The sequence below is a fragment of the Colletotrichum siamense genome (genome assembly GCF_013390195.1).
Source record: "Colletotrichum siamense strain Cg363 chromosome Unknown KSG_Cg363_contig02, whole genome shotgun sequence".
Lineage (NCBI taxonomy): Eukaryota > Fungi > Ascomycota > Sordariomycetes > Glomerellales > Glomerellaceae > Colletotrichum > Colletotrichum siamense.
The window spans coordinates 5687009-5701978 of record NW_023501015.1 but is presented as its reverse complement, the minus strand read 5'-3'; the positions used below and the strand labels follow the sequence as shown (position 1 = coordinate 5701978).

Genomic DNA, 14970 nt, shown 5'->3' with positions numbered 1-14970 from the left:
GTTAGTAGAATATTTACAGCATACGATAGCTGTCACGCCAAATAAAGACGCAATAAGTGATCTAAATGTGAGAATTATGTGGTTACCAAAACGTATACAAATGCTCCTGACATCTTATTTTGGGGGGTCTCGGGAGGATAAGTTGAGCCAGCTGTTTGGCCTGGCATTTGATAGCCAAAATCCGGCATCCTGGCCAAGAGCGGAAAACGCTATCAACCCTACGAGTGAACTTCTACCGGCTCGACTTCAGTTTTCACCTTGCCGATGGTACCTGATACAAAATGATTAAAATTAAGCCTGGCTCTGACGGAATGTGGCTCTTTCGGCCAGCCATCAGGTCGATAGAAGCCAACCGAGATTGACATCGACATTAATTTGGTATGGCCCATAGCGATGGCGCAGACCTATCTCAATAGCAGATAGAGCTCGATTTAGTCCGAGCAACGTCTATGGCAAAACTTGATGGCACCATATGTGACGGTGTGAGATCGTTGTGTGGCTTCAGCGACGTATTAGAGTCTCAGTGTTTACAAGCTTTTAGTCTATCGCCGAAGTTTACCCCATCTCAAAGCTTTCTTGGCATACATCCAGACGGGACTTCATATTCCCGTGCAAACCCCAATGTTGGCGGAGAGTCCGCTGGCGAGGGGTTTGCCCGAATGGAGTCAGCGGCATTGGCATTCGCCGTGTTGAGCCAGTCACGGCGCCCGGGTACACTTCGGCCGGCGTATTTGTGGAGCCCCGTGGGCTCCGGCAGTGCTCCGACAGGGTTCCGGAGGTTGCGAGTTTAGCCTAAATACCCGAAAGGCACTCTCTTGGAGCAAACTGCGGCGCCTTTTTGCTGACGCATGACCCCCGACTCCCGCAATTCCGTCTCATTTTCCGACGCTACTCCAAATCAGGAGCGTGCCACGGTACCGGAGCCGTCAGATGAGACTCAGATATTTGGATCCTGTCATCAATTGAAAGGAACTCTCTGGTTCAAGAAGTCGGTTAGGACGCTGGACTTTTACTTCAGTTTCTTTGGATCCGGTTGAAGTCATCAGAGTACCTCTTATCACCAGTCCAAATTCAACCCCGCGTTGCCCGGTACCTGTGCCCCCCGAATTCGCCATGGCCACCGACAACGTTCCACTTGATGTGGAAGGCTTGATAAGCCAACTCACACTGGAGGAAAAGATTGACTTACTTGCCGGCCAAGGGTCATTCAGGACAACGGGTCTCCCTCATCGTGGAATTCCGGCCTTGATAGTGAGTTGCGGCGCCCTCTGGAGCGGGGAATTGACTGTCTTACCATAATCCAGACATCGGACGGTCCTCATGGAATTAGAGGTCGCCGAGCTTTCCATCGAGTGAGTACTCCGAAGCAAAGTGACTGCAAGTGAAGCGTGCAAATCGTGGTCCTCACAATACTCGATCTGGGCTAAGTGACTCCAGAACCCGAGTCCCATGTTGCCTTCCGCAACTGGCATGGGAGCGACCTTCAACAAAGATTTGCTTCACAAAGTCGGAAACCTCTTGGGTGAAGAAGCAAGGGCTCGAGGTGTCCACGTTCTTTTGGCACCCACAATCTGTCTGCAAAGATCTCCACTGTTTGGCCGTGGCTTCGAAGCCTTCGCGGAAGACCCTTATCTGAGCGGCATTCTCGGGGCAGCGTATATCAACGGCGTCCAGGAACGCGGAGTCGCGACTAGCGTGAAGCACTACGCTGCCCACGATCAATCCGACAACTCCATTGAGGATAACGTCTGCATGACGCAGCGTACTCTACGAGAGGTTCACATGATGCCTTTCCAGCTAGTCATGCGAGACTCAGACCCTTGGACATTTATGACATCCTACAACAAAATCAACGGGATCCATGTCAGCGAAGACCCCTTGCTCATGAAGCAGATTTTGAGGGATGAATGGGGCTTCAAGGGGTTGGTGATGAGTGACTGGTTCGGAACTTACAGCACCTCGGAAGCTATCAACGCGGGCCTTGATCTTGAGATGCCTGGGCCCACGCAGTGGAGAGGGAAGTGCCTCAGTCTGGCTGTCAACAGCCGCAAGGTCATGCGTACGACGGTCGACGAGTGCGTTAGAAACGTACTGAATCTCACCAACAAGGTCATGGATACGAAACCTGAAGGCTATTTCTCTGCTTCAAATACGCCGGAGCAACAGGCCTTGATTCGGAAGTTGGTTTCCGAGAGTATTGTGCTTCTCAAGAACGATCGAGGGGTGCTGCCTATCAAGGCTTCAGAGAAGAAAAAGATTGCACTCATCGGAGATCACGCCAAGAACCCCGCATTGAGTGGAGGCGGAAGTGCGGAGGTCGAGCCTTATTATTCCGTCACGCCTTACAACGCCATCATAGAGGAGGCAGGCAAAGAGAATGTTGCATACGCTCTTGGATGTCATTGTAAGTCATGACTTGACTATGTCACATATCGAGTCAATACTGACCGTGTTTAGCCTTCAGATTCAGCCCCCTTCTGAAAAACCTGAAACCTCTGAATGCCGAGGGCTTCGGGTGGTCAGTCGAGGTCTTCGGAGAGAACCCAGATGAGAACCCCAACGCCGAGGTACTGCTTTCTGCAACAGCAGAGAAAGAACTAATCGACGTCCCCGAGAGCTTTTATGAAACTTTGCCAAAGAAGTTCTACGCCAGGGCCCGCGCCGTGTACACGCCAGAAATCACCGGCCCCTTCCGCTTTGGCTTCAGCACATCAGGAAAGGGCAAGGTGAGGCTCGACGGTAAGGAAGTCATTGATCTGTGGACGGAACAGCCACCCAAAACTGGTCCCACGCCATGCTTCAACAGGCTTTCGATGGAGAAGTTCTGCGACACAACGCTTACTGAGGGTAAAGCCATCAACATCGAGGTCGTACAGGTGAACGAGGACTTGGCGGGCGGCGTCGGCACAGCTCTCACCCTCGCCGGCCGCGTGGGTGGCTTCGAAATCATCGACGAGGATCTTGCTATTAAAGAGGCAGCCGACCTGGCGAAGAGAGTTGATGTTCCGATCGTCGTCACGGGTCTCTCGTCCGACTTTGAATATGAGGGAGCTGATCGTAAGCACCTGAGGTTGCCTGGCCGTGTAGACGACTTGATCCAGGCAGTTCTTGCAGCAAACCCTAATGCAGTGAGTACATCTCCTCACCCCATCGAGACCAAATAAGTAACCAAACCTCAGATCATCGTCACGCAATCTGGCTGCCCTATCGAGATGCCGTGGGAGTCACAAGCTGCCACACTGGTCCATGCGTGGTTCGGTGGACAGGAAACCGGCCACGGGCTCGCAGACGTCCTGTTCGGCAAGGCGAACCCGTCCGGTAGACTCTCGCAAACGTTCCCGAAGTCCGTCAAACACACGCCCGCCTACCTTAACTTCTCAAAGACGGACTACGACATCGTTTACGGCGAGGGCGTCTTCATCGGCCACCGATACTACGAAGTCGTCGACCGCGATCCCCTCTTTTACTTCGGACACGGCCTCTCGTACTCGACGTTTGAGTACTCTAAGCTTCAGGTCCCTAGCACGTTTGAGGCGTCTGCCGGACACAAGATGAAGATCTCTGTGGATGTCACAAACAAGGGTCCTTACGATGGTGATGAGGTGGTCCAGGTCTACATTCATGATCCCGAAAGCACCCTTCAGCGTCCCGTCCGGGAACTGAAGGCTTTCACGAAAGTGCATCTAGCCGCGAACGAGACAAAGACCGTCGAACTTGTGCTTGATAAGTATTCGCTTTCGTACTGGTCTCAAGAGCGGTCGAAGTGGCTGGCAGAGGCTGGAGAGTATGTGGTAATTGTTGCGTCCAGCTCAAACCCGAAGGACGAGATTCAACGAGCCAGTTTCCATCTGCCCGAGACCTTTTTCTGGGAGGGTGTTTAGGGTAGCTCTTCACGTATTTATGAACCCACCGGCTTCCCTGATTTGAACGTCTAGACAAACGTCACTTCACAATACAATTAGATTCTTTTCCCCAGCTCATGATGACCTCCTACATGTGCCGACTCCGGGAGAATCAAGCAGATGGCACCCAAAATCTCCGGGTCCAAATACCGATGGCGTGCTCGAAGTTAGCCGACGGCGGCGATAACCTGTGCTGATCGGACGATTACATGCAGGATGCGATTTCGACATCTCTCCTCACTCATGCGTGATCACCAACTTACATAACCAGCACGACTTCCTGAACATACCATCGCTCACATCCCAACTTACGATGTAGGATTATGCTAGATATCAAAATATATGAGAAGCACTCCCTTTTCAAAAGCATCACATCAATTCACTCCTGAAAATGTCCGCAACATCAGTCCGCGAGGACGGCCCAACCCTCAAAGGCCCCTTCGACTTCCCCTCCTCCCCCCTCTCCAAAGCATCCCACCAGCCCCTCCTCCTCAGCCTCTTCCTCAACCTCCAAGACATCAAGATCTTAACCCACCTAACTAGCAACACCTAGGCTTCAAGCTATCTATAGATATCTATATAGGTATATACCTATATAGTCTATAGGTATAGAGGGGTACCTAAGTAGGTACTAAGTAAGTATAAATAATAAGTAAAGCTTTTTTATTTAGGTATTAAGTATATAAATAAAGTAGAGACTATAATTTAAGTTCTAAGTAATAGTTTATTTTATAAATATAATATACTAAGAGAGGTTTAGAGAGGAGTTAAAATCTAAATTAAAATATTAAAACTATATAGGAAATAAATTATATTATTATAGTATATTACTAATTTCTAATAATAAGAAATTACTATAATTTATTTCCTCTATAGTTTTTTAGTTACTTAATTACTCTCTTATTCTCTAACTATTTCTCTAACTTAATAATAATAGGGAGCTTCTAAAAACTTATAAACTTTATTATAATACTTATAAACTAAATAATAATATCTAAAAAGCTTAGTTTAGTTTATTTATAAAGTTTAAAACTTAGCTAGATAGTTTAGTAAGTTCTATATCTAAAGATTTTAATTCTACTAAATCTTAAGTATTATTATTATTACTTAAAATATTAATAATATTTTAAGTATACTTAATAATAAGTTTATAAATAATAGAATAGGAATCCTTAATATTAAGAACTTTATATTAGAATATTTAATAAATTAATATATTTTAATCTTTATTTAATTTATAAAGTATAAGGTCCTCTAAAATAAAAAGCTCTAAATAAGAGAATAAGAGCTAGTCTTAATACTTATTATAAATTATAAGAAAGAGTTAATAGAAAATTATCTTAAGTTTTATATTAAAATATATATAGTAATAAATATATTAGCTAAAACTAAATGCTTATTTAAGGAGGATAAAACTTAAGATAATATAAAGATAATTATAAGCTATATTATAAAAACTATAGTATTTTATCTCTTATTCTAATATTTTCTAAAAGTCCTAAATTAATTACCTAATAGAATAGTTTTATATAGATTTAGTTATACTTCTAAAAAGAAAAGTAGTATAATACTTATACTTCTTTAAGAAATTATAAATAATATTATTTACTTTTTAAGATAAAATATCTATTTACTTCTAAAGAACTATATTAGTATAATAATTATAAAGGGATTATTATATTAATTATTATAATAGATTATTATAAATATAATTATTATAATAATATTAGAAGTATAATAATATATCTATTTCTTAGGGCTTTAAAGTATTAAAGCTATTAGATTATAGATAGATCTATAAACTTTATTTAAATTAGTCTTAGAATTCTATAGAACCTCTTTATAGTATTTCTTAGTGTAGATTTAAGTAAACTCTACTTTAGCTATATTTTTTAATAAGCTAAAATAAGCTTTATAAATATTATAAAATCTTAAATTATTATTTACTAAATCTAATACTAATATAAGAGAGAGGAATAAGGAAGATATATAAAGAAACTACTACTACTTTTATAATAACTAATACTTCTTTAGTTTTATTATTACTACTTATACTACTTCTAAAAGAGCTAACGCTTAAAGTGAATTCTTATTATTATTAAGCTTCTTAATAGCTTTTAAGTACTTTATTAAATAATTATTATAAATCTTTATAAGAGTAATTATATAAGTAATATTAATAGATTAGTCTTAACTTAAAATATATATAATAGTAAGGAAATATATAGAGATATTAAGAATAACCTAAATTTAGTATTATTTAGGATTATTTAGTTTAAATAGGTAATTATTAATATAATTTATAAATTAAGCTTAGATTAAAGCTTAAAGTTTAAAGGTATAGACTAATATTAATATAATTAAGTTCTAGTGTGTTTTTATATTAATAATTAGATATTTAGGGCGCTTTTTAAAGTCCTTATTTTTATTATTCTTCTAAAAGTTTAGGAACTATATAGATTATATTAGATTAGCTTTAATTTTAAGCATAAGGTAGTAAATCTAAAAGAGGATAAGTAATAATAAGGGTAGAAAGTAAGAAATAAAATAGCTTATTTTAATAATTACTACTATAAGTGTTAAAGTACCTCTTACTCTAATTTAGCTTTTTAAGTCTAATATTTTATCTAGATATTAATTAATAGGAGTTTTATTATTTAACTAATCTTTAAGATTATTATTCTATAAAATAGAAGCAGCTTATTATTTTATTAAGGTTTATTATAGTAATATAATATCCTTAATAACTTATTTATTATTAATATATAATATATATTATATAAGATTACTTATTATAAACATATAAGTAACTTTAAAGTAGTTATATAGTTCTTAAACTATAAAGTTAATAATATAAGTAAGGTATTAAATATAAATAACTATTAGTAATACTTTATTAAATATAGACTTATAGAACTTAGATAGGATCTTAGGTTTAAAATTAGAAGTGTTATCTATAGAAATATAGTTAAATTTAAGTATATTCTTTATTAAAAGCTTCTAGAGAGTATTAATAATTATACTAGCTATATTCTCTATAGTGTAGTTTTTTATAATACTAAGTATATTAAAAAGAATATAATAGTATTTCTAGTTCTTATTTATAAAGTAAGCTATAATACTAAGTAATATATACTTTTAACTTAATATTATCTATATATTAATTATTAGAAATACTTTTAAACTAGGAATAATCTTATTAAGAACCTTTATTTAGATAGCTAAAGCCTTAGTTTTAAGATTCTTAGCTATTATTATAGAGGATAGTAGTATCTATTTTTAATTTATAAAGCTAATAAAAAACTTAAAGGTTAACTTTAAAATAGAGTTAAAAGATATATTACTATTAATAAGATAATAGAGAAGTACTTTATTTAATTAGGTAGATTTATCTCTTTTTCTAATAAGCTAGATAGTAAGGTATAATTATTATAATAATTATTATAATAATTATTATAATAATTATTTTAATAGTTAATATAAATAACTTAGATAGTTCTTATAGTTTATAGATAAATTATCTCTCTATTATATTATAATCTAGAAGATACTAGAGTATTATACTATGCTTTAATATATATTAGCTTACTATAATAGTTATTTATTAAGTTAGTTTTAGAGCTAGTTATATTAAGATAAATAAGGAGAGTATTATATATATTATAGATAAGATAGAGAATACTATATTAAACTTTTACCCCTTTATAAAAGTTAGCTTAAGTATTTACTTATTTATAACCTTTACTAAAGATCTTATCTGTTTTTTTTAAGTATATATTAAGGCTAAATAAAGACTAAAAGCTCTTAATACTATCTTCTACCTTCTACTTATAATATTAAGTTTAGTGCTACTATTTAATAAAAATAATATTTATAGTAAATAGAATAACTAAGCTACTATAAATAAGCTTATATTTAGGGGGGAGGTCTATAGAGAAAAGAGAGGATATATCCTTAAAAAGGTTATCTATAGTATATAAATTTATAATATATTTTACTTATATAGATAAAGTAATAAAAAAAAGGAGAAGCTAAATTATAAGGAATTATTATAATAGATTATTATAAGTATAAAGTATTATAATATTTAGTAATAAGTCTAAGTAATTATTAGTTTACTTATATATATAACTAAGCTATAGGTATTTATTATAGTAATAATAGAATATATATTTTCTTAATTCTCTAATAAGTCTTAAAAATAATAATACTACTTTAACTATTAGAAAATATCCTATTAATATTAGCTCTATTAAGTTAGTATTTAAGAGATAGTAAGATTTCTAAAACCTCTATATATCTATAAATAGAGTTATAATAGTAATCCTCTAGCCTAAATATAGTAGAAGAAGTTATTAATAAACCTAAATTACTACCCCTCTTAGTAATAAAGACTACTATAAAAAGTAAGAATAATATACTACTATAGCTAATAAAGAGGGATATAAAGAAGAAGTTTATAAGTAATACTTTAGTTCTACTAAGAAAACAGAAAGTATAAAAAGTATTATAAAAAGATATTATTATTAATAAAAAGTAGTTATACTAATATTATCTAAATAGTAAGTTTTAAGAAACTTATAAAGAGAGAGTATATTAATAAGAGTAGTATAAGTATTTTAGGAAATTAAAAAGTAGTAGAAAATAATAAATAATACTATATAGAAGTAACTATTTATAAAGCTTATAAGAGAGATATTATAGTCTATATATTTAGATCTATAATTCTAGTTAGAAGTAATAAAAGTGTTATAAATAGTTACTAAATTATATCTTATTATTATATTTAAAAGTATATATTAGTTTTTAGATATAAAAGTTTCTATTAATATAGATAGGTATAAATCTTTATATTATTTATATAAAACGTATTATACTTTAAAAGAAAGATATAGATTTAGTTAAGTAGCTTATTAGATATATAGGTTCCTAGGAGACTTAGATATAAACTTAAGAGTTAAAAGTTTATACTTATTATCTTAATATATATAATTATAGTATATAATTATAGCAGATAATTTTTATAGATTTCTATATTAAGGATTATAATAGATTATTATAATAGATTATTATAATAGATTATTATAATAGATTATTATAATAAATTATTATACTAGCTATTTATAATAGACTCTAATAATATATTATTATAAATAAAAGAATCTTAAGTATATTTAAACTCTATTATTTAATTCTAAAAAGCTTAATTCCTTAATATTATAAGCTAAATCTATTTTATTATATAATAAAGTTTACTTAGATATCTCTATATCTTCTTATTATAGATCTCTCTCCTCTTTATCTCTATTATTAACTTTATTTATAAACTTAATATCCTTTCTATTTAGAGAGAGGAAATTAAAAGTTATAAACTTATTAAGTATACTAATATTAAACTTTATTTATATATTTAGGTATATATCTTAAATAGCTAATATCTCTATTTAGATTAAGATTAAAGCTAGTTTCTTTTTATAATATTACTAAATTATATTAAATATCTCTATATTTTTAGCTAAGATCTAACTAATACTAAACTAAATTCTAATAGGATTAAAGAGGTCTATTTAGTTTGTTTTTCTATTATATTAAGTTATACTAATAATATTTTAAATCTACTTCTATACTAAGATACTATATAGGTATTAATAAGTATAAGTATTATTAGTTATAATAATTCCTAAAAGTAACTTAGTAATATTATAGATAGTATTATAAATATTTTTATATATTAGCTAGAAATTAATATAGAGTAAAGAGTGTTTTATTAGATAGTATAATAAACTAAAGATAAACTCTTAAGGTTTTAAAACTTAGCTCTTCTAATATCTTTATTCTAGAACTCCTAAAAGATATAAATAAAGAAGATTTCCTTAATAGTAAAGAAATCTTAGGTTTATAGAAACTTTATTTTAAGCTTTATAATACTTATTTTAGTAAAAACTTTAAAAATACTTTTTAAGAACTTATAAAATACTAATAGCTTTTAGTATAATACTTTAAAAATATTAATCTAATTTAAATAGAAAACTAAAAAACTTCTAACTATAACACTTTATAAATAATAAGTATATATATTTTAGATAAAAAAATAAAGAAATATATATAAAGTATCTATATATTAAAGTTTAATATCTCTATTAATTTAGCTATTATCTTTATAGTATACTTATTAAATAATATTATATCTACTATTATATCTTCTATAGAGTAACTATTTAGATTTATATTAATATTATATATATAGATATCTAATTAGTAATATTAAGTATTTAAAAGAGTTAAGGTTTAAAATTAAAAATATTAAAAAGTAGAACTTAAAGCTAATAAGTTTATATTAATAAGCGTTATAGAAGATAAAAAGAGTCTAAATAAAAGAGAAAATAATACTAAACTAAGGCTACTAAAAGCTAATTATATTATAGATATACTTAGTATAGTAACTAAGCTAGAGGTTCCTTAGGACTAACTTATAAGTTTAAGAGAGGGAAATAATAAAGCTAATAAGTATAATTTATATATCTCTATATTAAACTAAAATAGATATCTTTCTTTATTTATTCTAATTTTAAATTAAAATAAATTAAAATAATATAAAGAAAATAACTTACTATTTCTTATAAACTATAGCTTTAAATAGTTTAAAAGTAGCTTTCTACTATTCTTTAGTTATAAACTTCTATTTATTAATCTTCTTTAGTATTTTTATATACTCTTAAGTTAATATAATCTATAGCGTTTTATTCTAGTAAATAAGCTCCTTTTAAGTATTTAATATATTAATAAGATATTTTTATACCTTAATAGTATAAAGATTAGTAGAATAATTTATAGTTATTTTTCTTTTTTTATTAGCTTTAAACCTAACTAGGTAACCTATAAAAAAGATTATTATAATAACTTTATAGATTATTATAATAATATTATAAATACTAACTTAGTATTTACTTACTAAAAGATATCTTTAATTAGGTTTTTAAAAGGAAAAAATTTATTATTAATATTTAGTTATATATAAATAGGTTATACTAATATTAATAATATTATTATTAGTAGGAAGTTTAAATTAAATATAGAGGAAAGATTATATTTAAATAATATAAAGAGGTTTACTAACTAAGAAAGTATAATATAAAGAGGTAAGAATACTAAATAAAAAAAAAGAGCAAAAATAAATATAGAGTAAGTATAACTTAAAGAATAAAGAAGTTATTATAAAAAGAGAATAAACCTAAATAATAAACACTAAATATATTTTACTCTAATCTCTAATTTAAAATATTTTTAATATATAACTTTTATTTACTATTTTTAATTTTAGATATCTAATATTTTATATTTTTATAAAGTATATAAATATAAATAAATATTTTATAGTATTATCTAATTATTTAAACTAAAATTATTATACTATTAAGCTCTTAAAATAATAGTAATAAAACTACTTATAAGACTACTTATAAAACTATTTATAAAACTACTAAGAAGAGATTAATTTATAGAACTAAAAATTAAAAGTAAGCTTAATAATATAAATTAAGTAGTAAGTAAGATAATTATAATTTATTTTAGCTATTATAATATTAATATCTTTTAGCTTAAGCTTTAAAAGAAATTAGAACTTATTAGAAATCTTATAAATTATTAATCTTAAAGGCTTTATTTTAGAGATTTATCTATAAGATTATATAAGATATAAAATATTAATTTAGTATTAAACTTATTTATTTCTAATTAAATATAATTAAAGTTCTCTAAGAATCTACTAAAGATCTTTTAATAATATTATTTTATAATATATTTTCTTCTTATTTAAAGATTTATTTCTAATTTCTTTCTAGTAATATAACTTATAGCTATTTATATAGGATAAATTATAATTAAAGATATTAATATTTAGTTCTTAAAAGAGATTATAAAGATATCTCTACTTATAAGAATATTATAGCTTAGCTAGGATTTTAATAGACTTAAATTTTATTTAGATTCTATTATTTTACTTTCTTATTTAAAATAATATATATTAACCTTTAAAATTTTCTTTAATAGAATAAATATTAGAATATATTTAGTTCCTTAAGTATTAAGTAAAAATAAAAGATATTAACTATATTAAAAATAAAAATAATAAATATAAAAAGATATAGGAAATTAAGTAGAAGAAATAGAAAATAAATAAAAAGTAAAGAATAAAAAAGAAAAAACTAAATAAAGATAAAAAATATATTTAATTTATATTATTAAAGAGAATAGTTTTAAATAGAAAATCTTTTATCTAAATATTAAAGGGGGGGGGAAATATTAAAGAGGAAAATATTAAGATATAAACTATTAGGGAGATAAATATTAAAGAGGATAATCTTAGGGAGGGAAATATTAAGGAGGGAAATATTATAGAGGGAAATATTAAAGAGAGAAATATTAAGTAAAGAAATATTAAGGAGGGAAATACTAAAGAGGGAAATATTAAAGAGGGAAATATTAAAGAGGGAAATATTAAAAAAGGAAATATTAAAAAAAGAAATACTAAAGAGGGAAATATTAGAGAGAGAAATATTAAGAAAAGAAATATTAAAGAGGGAAATATATATAAGGAAAATATCTAAGATATAAATTTAAAATAGAGAAATATTTATAAAAGATATAGGTTTATATTATATTAATAATAGAAATATTTAATAATAAAATATAAAAGATTAAAATATTAGTTATAATAGATTTTATATAAAAGATAACTATAGTATAAGAAGTTATATAATAAGGAGATTTTATAATTTTAATATCTTAAGTTATAAAAAAATAAGAATATTAATATAAGAACTCTTAGAAGGAAATATAAGATAGATAAGATAATCTAAAGAATATTAAGTATATAAATATTTATTCTTAATAGAACTCTTATTTAAACTTATATTATAAGAATTTTAATAATAGAGAAATAACCTTTATTAAAAATATATCTATTTAAGTAGAGATAAGTTATAATCTAGCTATTATATTTTATAGTAATTAGGATATAATAACTAGATTATAATAGTTATACTATAATAATTAGATTATAATAATTAGATTATAATAATTAGATTATAATAATTAGATTATAATAATCTAATTAATATATATATTAAGTTTAATATATATTTATTTTTATTATATATAGGCTTTCTTATTAAGGCTAGTAATCTATTCTTAGCTATAAAATAGGTTTTAGTAAGGATTATAATAAGTAGTTAAACTCTTATTTATTTAAGCCTCTCTTTTAAGACTTTTAAGCTATTTTACCTCTCTTACTACTTATTACTAATCTTCTAAATAATAAGATTAAATATAAAGGACTATTTTACTCTCTACTACTAAGTAAGTTAATAGTCTATTTAACTATCTTATAAAGATATTATTACTTATACTTAGGAAATATATAATATAACACTTAGTTAGTTTAATATCTCTTAATATTTAGGCACTTTATTAATAAAGTCTTATTAGATTAATAATTTTATATAGTAGTATATTATTAAAGTAGCTTTTATTATTAAAGTAGTAGAGATTAATATATATATCTATAATTTTTACTAAGTAATTTAAAACTACTCTCTAGCTATTATATATAATATAGATAAGATTAGTTTTTTCTAGAAGAAGATCTTATTTTCTCTTCTTACTTCTTTTATTATATTTAAGGATTAGAAGGATAACGCTTAAATCTTATTAAAGCTTACTACTAATATTATAAGTAATAACTCCTTTTAAGTCTAAGTTATTAGTAAAAGCATAATGCTTTACACTTTATATAGCTTTAATTTCTTTATATTTAACTTAATATAGAGGAATAATAAAGAAGCTTAGTTTATAATTATAATTATAGTAAACTAACTTAAAGCTTTTTATACCTATATTTAGGTTATAAAACTTAATAAGCTAGTCTTTCTCCTTATAAATAACTTCTCTATATATATTATTATAGTTAAACTTATATTACTACTACCTACTCTCTAGATTAAGTTTCTTTCGCTTAATATAATATTAATCTTCTAACCTATAGATTAAAGTATTATTAATAGTTTTAAGAGTTACTATAAATATAATTACTTAGCTTAAATTACTACTATCCTTAAGAGGAATATTTATACTAATCCTATTAAAGAGATAGATCTCTAAATTACTCTTTATTAAGTAATAAACTATTTCTTTCACCTTTTTAAACTAGAGATAATTAGAATATCCTAAGTAAAATTAATATTTATAGGTAGAAAACTATTACTTTAGAGCGCTTAATTAAATAATCTTAGTAATTTAATATAGCTATTTACTTATATAGTATTACTAATAGGATCTAATAAGATATTAAGTAAGTTTCTATATCTAAAAAGTAAAAACTTCCTACTTAAAGAGCTTAAGGCTATAAAGGAAGAACTTAAAGTTATAAGGATTAAATATTATAAATTTATTACGCCTAATATACTTAATAAATACTTTAAGGAGTTAAGTATATATATAGATAGTAAATAGGTTACTTTAGCTATTATATATCTTAAGGAGGTAGTTTATAATATTATTAACTTTTTAAACTTTATAGAGGAGAAGGACTATATTTTATAAGAAGATATAGATACCTTTAGAAAGCTTAAGTTAAGGTTATTTTAATATTAAAAAGAGGAGGGTAATTTAAGTATAATTACTAAGTATAAGGGAACTATAATAGATATATAGATATAAAAAGAGGTAAGCTTTTTATAATAGTTATATTATAATAATTATATTATAATAATCTCTTATAATCTTAAAACTACTTAGTATTAAAAATATATTAATTATTATATCTTTCTTTCTATAATATATTAAAAATTCTACTTTATACTTTTCTATAAATATTCCTTTTATTACTATTAAGTTTTATTTATCTACTCTATCTATCTAAGAGAAAAGAGAAACTAAATACTTAAAATATTACCTTATTATTAAATTAATTTTATACTTTAGAGTACTAATTTATAAATACTAATATTTAGAGCTAAAGAAGTATTAAAGCTAGCTTATACTTATAGAAGTACTAAACTATATTTAGAAC

General features: G+C 27.6%; 1 protein-coding gene across 1 annotated transcript; it reads left to right on the top strand.

Moving 5' to 3' along the window:
- Window positions 1–1113: 1113 nt before the first annotated feature.
- On the top strand, window positions 1114–8740 carry bglI-1 (putative beta-glucosidase I; the record flags this gene model as incomplete). Its single annotated transcript, XM_036635334.1, has 7 exons — window positions 1114–1251; window positions 1305–1352; window positions 1438–2404; window positions 2458–3128; window positions 3180–3784; window positions 6420–6437; window positions 8737–8740. The coding sequence occupies 7 exons, from the start codon at window positions 1114–1116 to the stop codon at window positions 8738–8740; spliced, it is 2451 nt and encodes an 816-aa protein (XP_036499265.1).
- Between the last annotated feature and the right edge of the window lie 6230 nt (window positions 8741–14970).